Below are 16,674 nucleotides of genomic sequence, written 5' to 3' on the forward strand. Positions count from 1 at the left end.
GGAGGCGCCGCCGCCGCCGCTCCCGAGGCCGCCGCCGCCGTCGCCGCCGCCGCCGCGCAGAGCCGGAGCCGGAGCCAGAGCCACGGCCGAGAGGAGGGAGGAGGAGGAGGAGGTGGTGGAGGAGGCGCCGGACCCGGGGGGTGAGTGAGGGGCGGGGAGCCCCAGCCGGCCTCAGAGGGAGCGGGGGACGCGGGTCCGCCGAGTTGGGGCTGTGGCGGCTCACGCTGCGGGTTAGTCCTCTGGCTCCCCCTTCCTCCTCCGCGTTCCCTCGGTGTCCGGGGCGGCGGCCCGGGGGCCTGGCCGGCGGGAGGGGCTGGGGCTTGTAAGGCCCGGCAGCCGCCGCCGGAGCCAGAGCCAACCACGCCCGCCAACCAAGCCGGTCGACTGTGGCTGGGCCTGCGGGAGACGGTCGGGAGGGGCCGGGCCGGGTGTGGGAGAGAAAGAGGACATTGTGTCCCCCACCCTCCAACTCTCCGAGGTGTCATGGCACAAGCCTATTTCCCTCGCCATCTCCTCGGACGCAGTGCCCTCGCCCCTCGCTGCCTGAGAGATGAAGAAGACTGGACTTAGCGGCTTTTTTTTTTTTTTTTGCTCTTGCTGTCCCCAGTCTAGGGTCAGAGCTTCCTGCAAACCCAACTTGCCCTTTGGGGGCACACGAGGAGGGGGTCAGAGCGTTTGGTGCATTTTCTGTCCTCTGTCCCCTGCTAGAGAGGTGAGGGTGGACTGTGGCATGGCCCTCGGCACTTCTGTCAGGGATCAGGGTCCCCCTTTCCTTCCTGTTCCCCCAGTGGATAGGCTGACATCTCTACATGCCACTCCACCTCTCAGCCCCTTTCCCGCCCTCTTTCACCCATGTCTTCTGTAGCATGCCATGTGTTCGCCTTTTCTACGTTGGATTTTCTTGGGTCTTTGCTACCCTCAATTTTGTTAGGAAAGAGGTCACAGTGTGTTTCTTGTCTTCCTTCAATCTAGGGTTTGTTAGGAGTGTTGGATTGGTAGGATTGTCGCTTATGCCTTTACTCAGGAAGTTAAGGACAGTTTCTTCAGCTAAGTTGTGTAATTTGCTGCTGTAGGGAGAAGAGGAGGGAAAGACAGTTGTACCTAAAAAATGAGATCTCAAAGGGCTGAAAACCACAGAGTTTAGGGGACCTTTGACCTCAGAAAAAGAACTATCACTGAAGAGTAACCTATTCTTTCTTCAGATGGAAAATCATTTTGTCACTGCTTTGAAGGGAGGAAGGTATGAGAAATGAAATAACAGGGCAGGAGGTTACTGGGCCACAGTCTTACAGGTAGCACTCTTTTTTGCTTCTTGGGTGGAAGATGATGATTCTGTTTTTATTATAGTAAGAAAAAGGTGTCAGTTCTTATATTTAACTTGGGGAACTTACCTTCAAGAGCATGCTGAGGGCAGTCTCACAAGTGATGCTGCTGGAAACAGGATTTGGAAACTTTCTTGGGGTTTCCTGTCAGAATGTGTGTGTGTGTGGGGGGGGGCTATGTATAGTTTTTCTTTTCTTTTGATGTAATTGATTTCTGCAATACTTTGACATAATAAACACCAAAGTAGGCTACATACTCATTTCTGTCTTTATTATGCTTTACTGTAACACTTTTGAAATTATATTTATATTGTGTGATATTGTGTTTTAGTGTGGTATTTTTGTGAATCTTGTTATGTTACCATTTTGAATTAGGTTCTACTTCAAATATGAATAGATGTAAACTATTGAGGACTGTACATATTTGGTATTTGTTGAACGAATTAAGTGATTTACAAAGATATGTCTTCTGTCCTTTTTAGAGGTACCTTATGTTAAGATATTGCATTTTACTCCTACTATATAAAATGGCAATTCTTAATCTTTTCTAGGCCACTGACACCTTTGAGAATGTGATGAAATATATGGACCATACCTCCCCCCAAAAAGTAACAAGCATTTGTGCACAAAATTTTGCATTCAGCTTTAGGGATCTTTTGAAGCCAACCTTGGATACTGTCTTTTTTTAATATTTATTTTTTAGCCTTAGGTGGACACAATATCTTTATTTTATTTTTATGTGGTGCTGAGGATCGAACCGAGTGCCTCATGCATGCCAGGCGAGCGCACTACTACTTGAGCCATATCCCTAGCCCCTGGATACTGTCTTAAGTGAACTAAAATCAGTATGTTGTTTCATATCACAACTGTTTCAAAGCCTTTGTTCGCTTTTTGTATGCCCTCAGGAATGACAGTATCTACACTTTGAGTCTTTGAGAACAGATTTAAGAGTGATTATTACTACAGATTTATGGAGGAAAGTTCTCGACAACTTTTACCAGTCAGTTATAAACCAGTACACCCATAGCTTCTAAAGAAGTAAGATTGTTCTACTCACTTTAGTATCTTAAAATCATAATTACAACTGACTTACAGTTTTTGTTTGTACAAACTACTTTTTTTTTTTTTTTTTTACCAAGGATTGAACCCAGGAGTGAACCACTGAGCCACATCCCCAGCCCTTTTTATGCTTTATTAGAGTCAGGGTCTTACTAAATTACTTAGGGCCTCACTGAGTTCCTGAGGCTGGTTTTGAACTCACAATCCTCCTGCTTCAGTCGACAAGGTTGCTGGGATTATTGGCATGCACACATCCAGCCAAACCCTTTTTTAGCAATATGATCAGCATTTGAAAATATTGACAAATGATTCATTTTTCCCATTCTCTTTAAAACTTGTTTATAGGCATGTTTTTATGTAGTTAATAATTAAATAAACATTCAGTGTTAATTCAATGAGTATTGAATACCTACCTACTGTGTAGAGAGAATAGTCCTTGTTGTCATGGACCTTATATTCTAATCAGGAAGGACAGGCTATAACCAAATAAATATAAAATATGTCAAGTGATAAGAGCCTCTTTATGCAGAAGAGTAGGATGAGGGCCCAGAAAAAACATTGACCAGGAGGAACTGAGACTGGAGCAGAAAGTGAGGGATGTGTGTTCTCTTGAGGGAAAAGGTATATGCAGAGAGGACTTTTAAGTGCAAAGACCCCTGAATGTACACCTGGCCTTTTTGAGATCATCTAGGAAGCTACTGAGTTTGGAGGATAATAAGCAGGAGTGAAAGGGAGAAGAGAGCTTGAGGTTAGAGAAGTATCTGGGGCTGCTTGAAGACCTTGTAGACCATAATAAGAACTTTGAACTTTACTTTGAATTGAGATGGGAAACAATTGTAAGATTTTGAATAGAAGAGAGATCCTATTGTGATTTAAGTTTGTGAACATCATTATAGCTAGTATGTGAAAATCAGTGTGTGTGGGAGAGAGATGAGAATGGAATTAATTCAGAGGTAAATCTTCATTTTTAACCTTTTTCAGTGATTGCAAAATAGTCAATCTTTTCACTCTTGGGCCACTCTTGGGCCACTCTTGGGCATCTAGGTAGCTTCCCTCACCCTCTCCATTAAAATAACAATGGAATTAACATTTGCAGAAGGAACATTTTTCTTTTGGGAATTTTTTTTTTGATTCATCCAGAGGAATCAAAGTATATAGATATATTTGTCCGGTGTCTATCTGAATTGCCTTCAAAAAATAGTTTTGACATCCATGGTTGTTGAGCTTAAGTTTCATGGCAATTTCATTTTCATTGGGTATTATTAACACTTAAAAAATAGTTTCAGTCATAAAATGATGTCTTTTAGATTGTTAGGTTGAATTTAGCTCTCCCCTTTCTTCAACATTTAACCACAACGCTAATTGTTAGGAATACAGAGATGAATTAGACGGGGTCTCTGCCCCCAGGGAGTTTTTTATATGTAGTTGTAATTTGTAATCTAATAGTTAAAGAACTCAGGATCTTGCCAGTGTTTTCTGTTACACATGAACTTTTAGTGTATGGTTAATGATCTCATATATAAAATAGGCATTCCTGTTGGACATAAGTTTTTCATATTGGTAATTACTTTTTTTCTTACAAAGTAAGAATTATGTAATTTATGTTTTATATGATGACGTTAGAATCTTATAGCTTTGACAGCATCGTGTTTTGTTCTTTGCAATAAATTATGCAACTAGTACTTAGTTGAGGACTCTCACAGTTGAATTTTTAAATTGTAATTCTTTATGGTTATTCAAAAAAACAGACTTGTTTTTGTTAAATGAGGTCAGCTTTACGTCTTTGAAATTTTATTTCCTTTATAGAGAAGGATGATACCAGGTTTTGGTTTTGTTTTTGTTTTTTGATAGAAAGTAATACCACCTGTCAGGACATTTCTAGTTTTGAAATGAGCTTCAACATCAATAAAGTGAGTAAATTGAACTAAATTGAATTGCCTGAAAGCACCTATCACAGTGTGTGACATGTGCTGGAGATCCAATAGGTATTCATTGAACCTCAGATAACTTCTAAACTCTTGGTTCTAAAATTCTCTTATTTTAGATGTTCAATAAAAATAACTCTTATAAAGCATTTTTATGTTAATATTGTGGTACATTTAAAATTGTGAATATAAGCTTACTTCTTCCTAATGTTATTTTTCAAAATTCAGTTAATCAATTATAAAGGGTTGGCATCCATCCATCAGGTATTTTCTGCTCTTTCTGATGTCATATAATTGTTACATCACTTAATGCCCGATTTACATCTTATGGAAGATATTAGCATTAAACAAAAATATTAAGTTTTCATATGTTACTGAGATAGATGAAGTATCTATTTTTGGTGTATGTGCATGAAATTTGTGGATTACAAACCATAGTTTTTAATGTTATTCAGTATCCTATACACAAAGATAATTTTGACCCATTCACATTTTAAATTTTGTATAATAATGGTAAGTGGGTTTGCGTTGAATGATTCACACTGTCTCAGCATGCTTGGCACAGTTTTGAGATGACTGGTTAAGAGGACAAAAATGATCCAGATGAGTACTGAACCTGTAAGCTTAGGATGGTTCATTATCATGATGTTCTGATCAACAAAGCAGTTCAACAGAGAACTGTGCCATGCTCTCATTTCTGCTTGAAAATAGGTCTTTTAGAGGTAAAAGGTACAAACATGCACACACATATGCAACAATTAAAAAAAAAAGAAAAAAGAAGTGGATTAAGTTAGAGTTGAAACCAGAAATGGTATGCTTTTATAAATGGCCTGAAAATGATTCTTTTAATATAATTTTCAGAAGTACATAACATACATATAGAGGATTAACTGTGTTTTGTGAAATAAACTTTAATCACTACACAAGTGAATGTTTAAAAAGCACTTATGACTTACTTAGGCTAGATAAATTTATGGTAGATACATATGAAAAATTCTTTATAAATCACTCCAGTTTTCCCAGTATTTTTATTTCTAGGTAACATTAAGCCTATTTAGGTACCGTTGGTAGATGGTGATTCAAAGTGTGGAATGGAAAACTTAACCAAAGTTAAAAACTAAATGTGTAATTCTGTGTTTGTTTTTATAATTTATTTACATAGGGCTTTATTGCATAAGAATAGGAATATACTAAACTACAAATAACTCATAAAAGACACTGTTGAATTAATTAAAAATTTGAAAGGCCTTTGAATTCACAAGTCTGTATACCTATAACATGGTACTCTTTTTTTTTTTTTTTAAACAATGCTGCGTTATACCCACTTGTTTGGTTGTTTAAAAAAAAGTGATTTTTGGATAGGACTGTGGTTTAGCTATCATAGTCAACTATAAAGGCACAGAAAACTAAGTATAACTGGACAAATTCCAAATGCAGTTTATACTACTCTAATTCAGTAGTAGGAAATCTCTTATTGTAAAGTAAACATTTCAGATTTTTCAGATGTGTAATCAGGAGAATAAATTCATTCATGTTATTTTCAGTGATATTTTAAAATTCATTTATAAATAGAATCATTCTGTTCTAGACAAGTTGGCTGTTATAGAACGATAATAAAGCAACCACTAAGATAATTCTTTTAGCAGTTGAAATTTAACACTTACCTTTGAATTATGTCATTTACAGTCAAGCCCAAATCTATTGATGCCTTTGGAACTATTCTTTAAATTCTATTGTGAAAATGTTGCATAATTTCATTAATAGTTTTCAGATTCAGTAGATGTTTAGTGACCCAAAATTAGGCTCTTTGATGGACAATGAGATATAAATACGTGGCTTCTACTTTTAAGGAATTTACAGCTCAGTAATTTATTTTGTTTGCTAAATTCTGATATACTTTTTATAAATAAATGTTGTAATTTCATAGAGAAGTAAAAATAGAATAACACTCATTTTCTAAGTAAAATGAATGTTCTAACTTAGTTGTTGAACAGCTATTCCTGTGGTCTTTTTTCTAACAACCTTTTAGTACTACAGCAAATCAGTTTCCCAGTTACTGAAACTATAGTAAAATAAGAATTGTAGGTTGGGGCTGTAGCTCAGTGATAAAGTATGCATGTAGGAATCTCAAGGTCCTGGTTCAATCTTCAATACACACACGCCCACTAAAAGAGTTATTTGTATTGCTGCCTGATTTACTTCAGTTCTAGACTTTATATTTTGTCAATTGCTTTTATATTCAAATATTTATACACAGACCAGACTATATGTATGCCAAGCATATGTATGCATGTTTATATGAACTGTACTGTAAGAAAGTTGTTCAGCTAACCATTTTAATTCTATGTTTAATATCAGAAGTTAGATTTTTCTGTGTATTTTTTGTTGTTGTTTTTTTTTTTTTTTTTTGGTAGAACATCTTGTTAATTCTTTTTTCTACACTGATTAAAATCATTGTGTGCTGCTAAAGTTTATTATCTGATAGGACAGAAATGTACAAATAGACAAAATGTATCAATGTGCATTTTTAGTGAAATTTGATAGTTTGCAAGTTTAATCTTCAAGTTTCTCTCCCTACCTTTAGATTTAACTGTGATGTACTTATAAGGCAGCAACCATATATTTAGTTTGCACAATGAGTATGGTTTTTCTGACTTTACCATTTTGCATGTTTTCAATTAGGATCATTTAGACATTTATTATTCTCAATAGATATATACAGTAAAACAATCCATTTAACTAGTACTTTCTATTGATGCATTGGCTGACTTCTGATAGTGAACCTTGTGCAGTTTCATAAATATTACTGAGTTTTGGATGACATTCTTTATACAATCTAAAGTGAATATGAGCATTATAGAAGCTGAAAACAAAACAAGTCTGATATTTTCTTTGTGCTAAGAAATGTAGTTCGTATTCTAAGTAATATGCTCTTGTTAGGCTCAGGATCATTTTCAGTGAATATAACTACTTAAACACTTTTCCTCATTTAAAATAATTCATGTTACATTGTGGCAAATTCTGAACAGAATACAAGTGTAAAAAAGAAGTTGAAAATCACCCATGATAGACACTCATGAAGTCTATCATAGGAGACACTTACTGATAATGTTTTAATATATATTTTCCCAGTTCTTCTCTTGCATGTACAGATTTTTTATTTTTATTGAAACTAGAATTATACTTTTATATATACTATTTCAATATTCCTTTTTTCCCCCCTTGAATGGAATATTGGTTTCCTAGTGTGATTCTTTATGATATTACTATTTTAAACAACACTGGTACAAACATTTTTGTACATTTATCTTTGATTGCATCTCTGTTTTGTTTTGTTTTTCTTTCTTTAGGATAGATTCCCAGAAGTGGGATAACTGGATCAGAGGGTGGTTACCCTGTATAAGAATGTGTGTCTCACTGCACCTTCAATGGCATTGAGTAGGTCAGTTTTTATAATCTTTGCCAATTTGATAGATATCTGTTACATTCTTGGGTGGTAATCACAGAATCCTCGTATTATTAATAATCAATAAAACCATCATAGTGTATGAGTAGTAATTTGTAGTTATCTTCAAAAAAGTTGGTTGAAATAAGTTTTTTAAGAAGTATTTTAGGTAAAAGTAATCTTTGTGATCAAAAGTAAATTGATTGAAGTTCCAATTTGAATATTCTTATTTTTTTTGGAAATACAGTTTTAATGTTCTTTAACTAAAATGACAAACATAAGAAAACTTGTGTTATAGTGTGTAATATTACATAAAATTAAATTATTTCAGATAGATAAGTGGAATAGTGACATGATCCTGACTTAAAAAAAAAAAAAAATTATTGGGCCTGGGGTTGTGGCTTGGTGGTAGAGCACGCGCCTTGCATGTGGGGCACTGGATTCGATCCTCAGCACCACATAGAAATAAATAAAGGCATTGTGTCCATCTACAACTAAAAAATATATTAAAAAAAAGAGAACCAAACTATTGTATTTAGAGATGGCTCTGGAATTGTAAACCTGATCCTTGCTCTACCATTTATTAAGTATATGATTTGAGGCAATTTACTATATGATTGGATGTTTCTAAACCTTGGCTATTATCTTTAAAAGGTGATTAGTAATAACTACTTCATAGAATTATTGAAAAGGGTTAAAAGTATTGCATAAGACTGCTTGGTGCATAGTAATAAGCTATTTTTGTTAAATTTATTTTTTTCTGCTAGTGTCAGGGAGGGAAGAAATATCTTGTTTTTGTGTCCTTGTTTACACGAATAAATACAGAGATGCAAAGGAGTGGCAGACATTCTTTGCGGCAGGAATGGGATATGCCGAGTTACAAAAGCAGTTGAGAAGTTGAAGGTCTTGGGATTGACAGAAACCTAGGCTTTTGGTTAGTTAGAAAATATGGAGCTAAGACAGTACAGATTGATGGACTAGACCTTGTAAGACATTGAATGATAGGTTGAGAAGTGTAGACTTTGTTCAGGAGCACAAGAAGTTTTGATATGAATAAAATGACTGATAATATTTATCAAAAGGAAGTTCTGCTTAAAGAGTATTGAGGAAGGAAAAGATGGATGATAGGAAGGTCTGGTTTATAACAGGTAAGGTCCTATCTGGGGGCCTTTAATGGAAAGCAAAGGGAAGGTTTGGGGCAAGTTGCTGGGAGTCATTATTGTGAAGATCTTTGTGTTCAGTTTGGAGATGAAATTCAAAAGATCAAGTTTAAGATCAAGGCTGCTTAGAGTTCAGTTACGTTTGAGAGAAGATAGGCCTCTAAATACTTCCATTACTACTCCTCTTATTTATTTATTTATAAAATATTTATTCTTGAGTTTTAGGTGGACACAATATCTTTAATTTACATTTCTGTGGTGCTAAGGATCGAACCCAGTGCCTCGTTCATGCTAGGCAATCACTCTACCACTGAGCCACAACCCCAGCCCTCTTTTTTTTTTTTTTTTTTAATTGAAGGGTAAAAGATGACTAACATGTCACCAGTGAACAGCATATATTTATTTATTTTTAATATACATACAGTCTCTTGTGGAAATTTTACTTTTTTAGCATTTTGAGTTCTTGGTTAACAGGGAACCCTCACTTTTAGACTGCACATTTCTGGAGTTATTATCTTAAAACTCTTCACTGTAAGGTGAAGTTCTTTTGCATGTCATTTTGCAGCATTCACAAATGCTACTAGACTTTAAAAATATCGGTTAAGTAAGCAGAAGTGATAAGTGAAGTGTAGACTTCTTGTTCATCAAGCAGTGTAGAATGTTGACAGCATTACAATATGGAGCAACAAAAAATGGAATTTGAGTGTATGATCTTTTTTTTTGGTGGGGGGAGGGGGGGATTGAGCCCAGGGGCACTTAACCACTGAGCCACATCCCCAGCCCGTTTTTGTATTTTATTTAGAGTTGCTTAGGGCATCACTAATTGAGGCTGATTTTGAACTTGCTGTCCTCCTGCCTCAGCCTCTTGAGCTATTAGGATTACAGGTGTGCTCCACTACACCTGGCATTAATTCTTTAGAAAGACATATTGCTTTCAATATTCCTGTTTTCCCCCTTCTCTTAATTTTCTTAAAATTAAAAATGTATATATAATATATATATTATATATATATTTATATATATATATATATATATATATAATACACACACACACATATAATATGTAAGTAGGAGATGCCATTTTTAGTCATTCTAGCCCATCTCTAGTTTTAATAGTACTTTCCACTTGGCTGAATAATATGCAAACAGGTTGGCCTGAAGATTGATATTAATATTTCTTTTGGACAATTAGCAATCCCCAATTTTTAAAAAAATACAGGTTTGTGGTACTTCCAAGATGTTTGGCATTTTTTAGTTGTAATTTTTTTTTTTTTTTTTTTAGTGGTACTGGGGTTTGAACTCAGGGCCTTGTGCATGTGAAGCAAGCACTCTACCAACTGAGCTATACCCCCAGCCAAGATGTTTGTGTTTTTTAAACTAGTGAGTTGTCATAGCTTTCTGAATTATTTTTAATTTAATTTTCAAGTATTGTCTAAATTTACAAATTAAGACCTTATTCTTAATTTTTATTTAGATTTCTTCCCTTGAAATTCTTTTAAAAATATTTTAAATTCACATGGAAATGTAGCACAAAGTGTTAAGGATTATGTGTAGGTGAGTGCTACTTACAAATATTATTTTGTTATGTGAAACTACAGAAATCCAAATCTAGTTAACTGCATATTTCATTTAAAAAATGTAAAAAGCCAGTGGAGGAGACCACATGTTTTAAACAATGATTTAATATCACTATAAGATTCCAGTTGAATCTATTTTGAATAGCTTTGAAGATATTACTGTTTATTTGTCAAAAGCCAATCAGAATCATTTCCTAGGACTGATTGCCCTCCCATCCCATCCTCTAAAATATAGAGAGAATAGGCTCTTTCCTGATTTGGGTCACTCTGTCAGTATGATGGCCTGTCTTTATGCCTTCCATTCCTAGAAACCTGCTTGCATCTTGTCAGAAAAGTAAATCATTAAGTTAAGTAACTAACAGTTCATGGAATATTGTTGTAAAATAATGCATTCAATATTTTAAACATTTTTTATTTTAAGAGATGGGGTGGATGGTCTTGCCACATTGCCTAGGCTGGTTCTAAACTGAACTCAAGTGATCCTCCTGCATCAGCCTCCTAAAAAGGGATTATAAGCATGTGTTATTAGTGGCAGGCTTGTTCATTCAGTTTTTACTTGAGGTGATATGTGAAATATGTAAAACATAAATAAACTTTTATATCTTTTTATGCTTAAGGATCAGAGTAAGAGAAAATGAAGTCCACTGGTTGAGTAGAATATTGTATACATTTTTCTTGTTGTCTTTATCAAAAGATTTTTTTCTTGTTCCTTTTATATCAGCAATTGTGAATGCTGATTGTAAGTTCTTGACTAAGAAATCAGAGTCATTCCCCAAAATAATATTAAACAGAATAGTTATCTAACAGTTTTTATTGTGTGATTATTAGGTACGTGGTACTGTTCTGATAATCATAGTTTTAGCAGTGAATAAGACTGCTGAAGCTCTTTCCACCAGTGAGGACAAGGTATTGGTCGAGAGAAAGAGTAAATTAAACAAGTAAGCAAGATAATTTTAAAGGTACCAAATACTGTGAAGAAACAAAAGTATGATATGATTGAGAGTGATGGAAGGATTTAAATTGAGTGTTGAGGAAAAACTTCAGATGGAGATTTTTTTTTTTTTTTTTTTGGTACCAGGGATTGAACTCAGAGGCTCTCACCCACTGAGCCACATCCTCAGCACTATTTTGTATTTTATTTAAAGACAGGGTCTCACTGAGTTGTTTAGCACCTCGCTCTTGCTGAGGCAGGCTTTGAACTCAGGATCCTCTTGTCTCAGCCTCCTAAACTGTGCGCCACCAAGCCCTGCCTGATAGAGATATTTAATGTGGGATCTGAGTCATAAAATGGCAGACATATAATGATCTGTGAGAAGACTGAACCAGGCAAAGGGTCCATTTTGTACAAAGTCTCTAAAAAGTAGGAAGCAGATAGTCATGCTTGAGGAATTACAAGAATAACAAGAAGGAGAGAGACTGGTAGATGAAGTTGATAGAGAACAAACTATATAGGTCAATGGGGAAGAGTTTGGATTTTGTTCTGTTAATTACAAAGGAAAGACACTAGATATCATTAATTTTTTTAATGGATAAATAGGTGTATCTTGAATTTGAAGGTGTTAGTATTGATAATACTGGCTGAAAATGAACCTGTAGGGTAACCAGTAATTTCTTTACACATACAAAATTACTAACTTATAGTCTATAAATTTTTAGTTTTCCCCAGGGGTCTGCAGAGAGAAGAATGAATTCTTTTTTTGCATTACAATTTTAAAAATGCAGTAAAAATTATATATTTGCTCTCAATATATTTATATAGGTAAAATATTGTGTATCTTTTCTTTGACTAGTAATTATGTTGAATTAGATCTTTGAGGCTATTTACCACAATTCATTATCATACATTATGGTGATTTACAGATTGATAATGACATAAAATATTGCTTTTGCCCCTTAAGAACCTAAAACTGGTGCTGGGTGTAATGGCACCTTCCTCTAATCACAGTTGCTTAGAAGTTGAGGCAGGAGAATCACAATTCAAGGCCAATCTGAGCAGCTTAGAGAGCCCCTGATTCAAAATAAAATTTAAAAAGGGCAGAGACTGGGAAGGTAATTCTGGCAAAGTACTTGCCTACCCTGAGGGGTTAAACGCCTACCAATGCAAAAAAAAAAAAGGAAAACCTAGCTATGAGGCTGGGAATATAGCACTGTGGTAAGAAATTGACTAACATGCCTGAGGCCCTGGGTTTGAAACCCAGCATTGCAAAAAAAAAATGGGGAAGGGGAAAGGGGAGGGAAAAAAAAGAACCTGTTTCCCTTAGTTTTTAAGGTTTTGATTAGCCTTTACCTATCTGATTAATAACATGTCACTGCAGTTGGTAGAAAAATAATTCTTTAAAGACATGGGGCCATGGAGATTAAAAAAATTTTTCATGGAGAAGTTGGAAATCACTGCTCGATGTAATCTCTGGGGGAACCTATAGAGAGAAGAAACTAATTTTTTTTTAAACATAGACTTATTACATCCCATTTAAACTGAACAGTAAATTTGTAAAGTAGATATTAGTCCTGTTTTTATAGGTGATGAAACTCTTGAATAGTTGTATAATTTATGAAAATTCACACAACTCAAAACTGTTGAGAATCATGTTGAAAGCAAACTTCCAGGAGATCTTCTGCAGTACAAAGAAGAAAATAGTGATCAATAAATGTTTGGGTTTTTTCTTTTTTTTCCTAATCAATAAATATTTATATACTGCTTACGTGCAAACATGAATGAATGAGTGATGAATGAATAAGTAAGTGAATGAGAGAAGATTACCTCTGTTCCTATAGTTCTTCCTTTGATACATCACACAGTTTTCCTCTTGAATGCATCCTAAAAGTTTCTTCAGAAATAATTAAGTGGCTTTAGCAATCTTTTCTCTCTGCCATACCTTTCTTCAGTGAGGTTTAAATTACTTATAATAAGTTACACAGTAAAAATCTGAGGGGGGAAAAGACCAGACACTTAGAAAATGTAATTTCTCTTAGTTTTTTTTTTTTTTTAACTAATTGATTTATAAGGTTTTTAGCAGCAGCTGCTTCTTCTTCTTCTTCCTCCTCTTCCTCTTCTTCTTCCTCCTCTTCCTCACTTTAGATGTTAGTATTTCCAATCAAGAAATATCATCTTTTGGTTCAACTTGTAACATTTATTTTTTTAATCAGTTTAAAATTTGCTATCATATTCTGAAATGGAAGGATGGAATAATAGTAGTCAAAACATTTATGCAGCCAACATTAATTGTCTACCTAACATCTGACTATTGTCGTGGTGTATGTGTATGGTGGAGCCATGTGTTTATTTCTGTCTTTCATTAGTATATATCAAAGTGTGGTGTGTTATTCAGAAATATGAACTTATGATTCTGAGGAATTTAACGGCTAGTAAGGTTTTGAAATATATGTGTAATGAGAAGTTTGCCCTTTTTCCCCCTTTCCCTTCACATTATGTCTATACCTGGGCAGAATAGTAGTGTAAGATCTCTAAACGCAATGTTTATAACATTTCTAATCCTTCAAATTAATTAATGTCTTAGAAAACTTAAGTTTACAGTTATTTTTATGAATATCTTAAAGAAATGGATGCCTGTTCAGAAATTAAAATGATAATTATTATTATTCTAGAGAAAAGTTGAAAAAGGGAAGAGATAATGATGTTGGATTTACCATAGGAGAATGTATGACACATGACAGTTCGTATGCTAGACTGGTTAAGAAATTTATTTTCACAAAAAAATGGGAAATGAAAAAGATGAAATGAAGGCTATGAGGAGGTAAATTAATGTTAATGAGGTTAGATTACTTTGGATGAGGTATTGCCTACTGGGATCTTCAGAGAGGATATGATGTGTCTTGTCACCATTTGCAGCAGTATAATGACACTACTTCATGAAGTACACAATCTGTCTTATTGGTTTAAGTTGGAAGTACAATAAACCTAAATAGAATGAAGAGGGTTGTTTTTGTGAAGAAGGAACATATTTTAAAATTTATTTCTGAGACTAAAGTTATAATTTGACAGGCCCATAATAGATAATTTTATATGATATTTTGGTTTTTCTGTTCTGTTGAAGTGTTTTGTTTTTCCTGCTGGATTTCTGTACAACAGCTTTTAGACTGCTCTACTGTTATCCTGTTTTTCATTCTTATCATATAGTCAGCTTAATAATGAGGTATAGCCCTATGGTATGCAGTTTTCATGCTTGGGGGGAAAATTTGCATATGAAGTACAAGTATCAATTTGTCCTATAAATGTGTATTTTTGAAAAATTGATGTGAGTGGAACTTTCATAAATTCAATCATTTAAGAATATCAAATTGACTAAGTAGGATTGTAGGCAAATGATTTGGGAAGGCTAGTCTTATAATCAGACCTGCCTTTATCTATATTTTAAAATTTTCAAATACTGGGATATATTGGTAGTGTTGTTTTTTTTTTTTAAGAAAGAAATTTTATTATTTGAACTATAATTTGAGTTTGGGGCAAACATTTAGGTATTAATTTAATTCCAGACAAATAAAGTATAGAATTCTAGCGATTTATTATAGGTCTAATTTGCTAAAATGAAGTGCAGTAATATTTCTTCCAGTATTTTAGCAGAAATTTATTTATTTATTTATTTTTATTAGTTGCTCCAGACAATACAACGATCTTGACATATCTTACATTTGATTCAAATAGGGTATGAATTCTCATTTTTCCACATGTACAAATTGCAGGTAGTGTTTTATATTCAAGTGATAAGCAGTTACTTTAGTAACTGAAAATTACTTTAGTAACTTTAGTAACTGAAAATTGGCCAAATAATAATTATCCTCTTTTTTAAAAAAAAGTTCCTGTGCCTTTTGAATACCAAGTTTCACACTTAGGACAAATATTAGTTGTAAATATCCCTTTGAATTTTAAATAACAAGAGTAATTTCTGACTAGTGTTTCACTCAAATGTTTCAATTTTTATGTTGGAATATGACAGCATTATAATTCAAGAATCAACCTAAGTCTGTAGCTGAAATCATGGGTAAGGAGGGTTTTAGATGGTGTAGTCATCCTTTTATGCCCATTATGCTTTAGGCTTGTAATGCTGTCATCAACAGAACAAGCTTGAGATCGTGTCACCACACAGTGCCATCTGCTTACATGTGTATGTAAGCAATAGTAAGCCTTAGATAATGCGTATAAAGAATCATTGCTTTGTGGTTTTCTTAGCTTGCTCTACTTAGGTTCAAGTGTGCTGGGTTGAGCTTGTGTCTTACAATGAATTGTCACAGTTTAGGCCTTTTTTTAAAAAAATTTTTTTTTAGTTGTTGATAGATCTTTATTTTATTTATTTATATGAGGTGCTGAAAATTGAACCCAGTGCCATGTACTTGCCAGGCAAGTGCGCTACCACTGAGCCCCAGCTCCAGCCCCTCACAGTTTAGATCTTTTGCAATCATAATACTTCAATAACTATGTGTTTAATATCTCCTGTGTGTTGACATGTGGAAGATGGACATGTGAAGTTTTTAATAGTACAAACACATATCTATTTAACCAGAAAAATTTAAAGATGATTTTTAAAACATTCCAATACTTGCTATGAGTGCTCTTTTTTTTTGAGAGAGAGAATTTTTTTTAATATTTATTTTTTAGTTTTCTGCGGACACAACATCTTTGTTTTTTTTTTTGAGAGAGAGAGAATTTTTAATATTTATTTTTTAGTTTTTTGGCGGACACAACATCTTTGTGTGTGGTGCTGAGGATCGAACCTGGGCCGCACGCATGCCAGGCGAGCACGCTACTGCTTGAGCCACATCCCCAGCCTGGACACAACATCTTTATTTTATTTTTATGTGGTGCTGAGGATTGAACCCAGCACCCAGCGCATGCCAGGCGAGCGCATTACCGCTTGAGCCACATCCCCAGCCCAATGAGTGCTCATTTTATCCAATATCCCCTTCTTCCTGTGGCTAATTTTCACAGTATAATAAATTATTTTTTAGTCCTAGAAGCCAAAATATTCTACAAAAAATCAATCATAAAATTACTCTCTTGTTAAGGAGAAATAGCAAATAGTGCTGAGGATCGAACCCAGTGCCTCACACATACAAGGCAAGTGCCCTACCACTGAGCTACAACCTCAGCCCATTTTATATAGTTTTCACTACTATATTTGACAAACTATTTGATGTGGAATACAGACTAAAAGGAAATAGCAAAGAAAA

The 16,674-nt window shown here is 34.8% G+C and overlaps 1 protein-coding gene and 1 non-coding gene across 5 annotated transcripts in view; one reads left to right on the forward strand and one right to left on the reverse strand.

Annotated features, from left to right (window-relative positions):
• Nucleotides 1-23: 23 nt before the first annotated feature.
• Rap1a (RAP1A, member of RAS oncogene family) overlaps nucleotides 24-16,674 on the forward strand; it is an 84,206-nt gene continuing 67,555 nt past the window's right edge. Inside the window, exons 1-2 of one of the 4 annotated variants that reach the window (XM_071618185.1) lie at nucleotides 24-140; nucleotides 7,657-7,748. In XM_071618185.1, coding sequence (XP_071474286.1) covers nucleotides 7,735-7,748 — 14 coding nt within the window. In that variant the 5' untranslated portion in view covers nucleotides 24-140; nucleotides 7,657-7,734. Of the gene's footprint in view, nucleotides 141-7,656; nucleotides 7,749-16,674 lie in introns of those variants that run through there. The other 3 variants (XM_027940238.3, XM_071618186.1, XM_071618184.1) reach the window with 3 other exon arrangements.
• Trnav-cac (transfer RNA valine (anticodon CAC)) lies at nucleotides 10,191-10,263 on the reverse strand. The gene has a single exon. It is a non-coding gene; the product is annotated as a tRNA-Val (tRNA).

The sequence above is a fragment of the Marmota flaviventris genome, chromosome 10, assembly GCF_047511675.1.
Source record: "Marmota flaviventris isolate mMarFla1 chromosome 10, mMarFla1.hap1, whole genome shotgun sequence".
In the NCBI taxonomy this organism is placed as follows: Eukaryota; Metazoa; Chordata; class Mammalia; order Rodentia; family Sciuridae; genus Marmota; species Marmota flaviventris.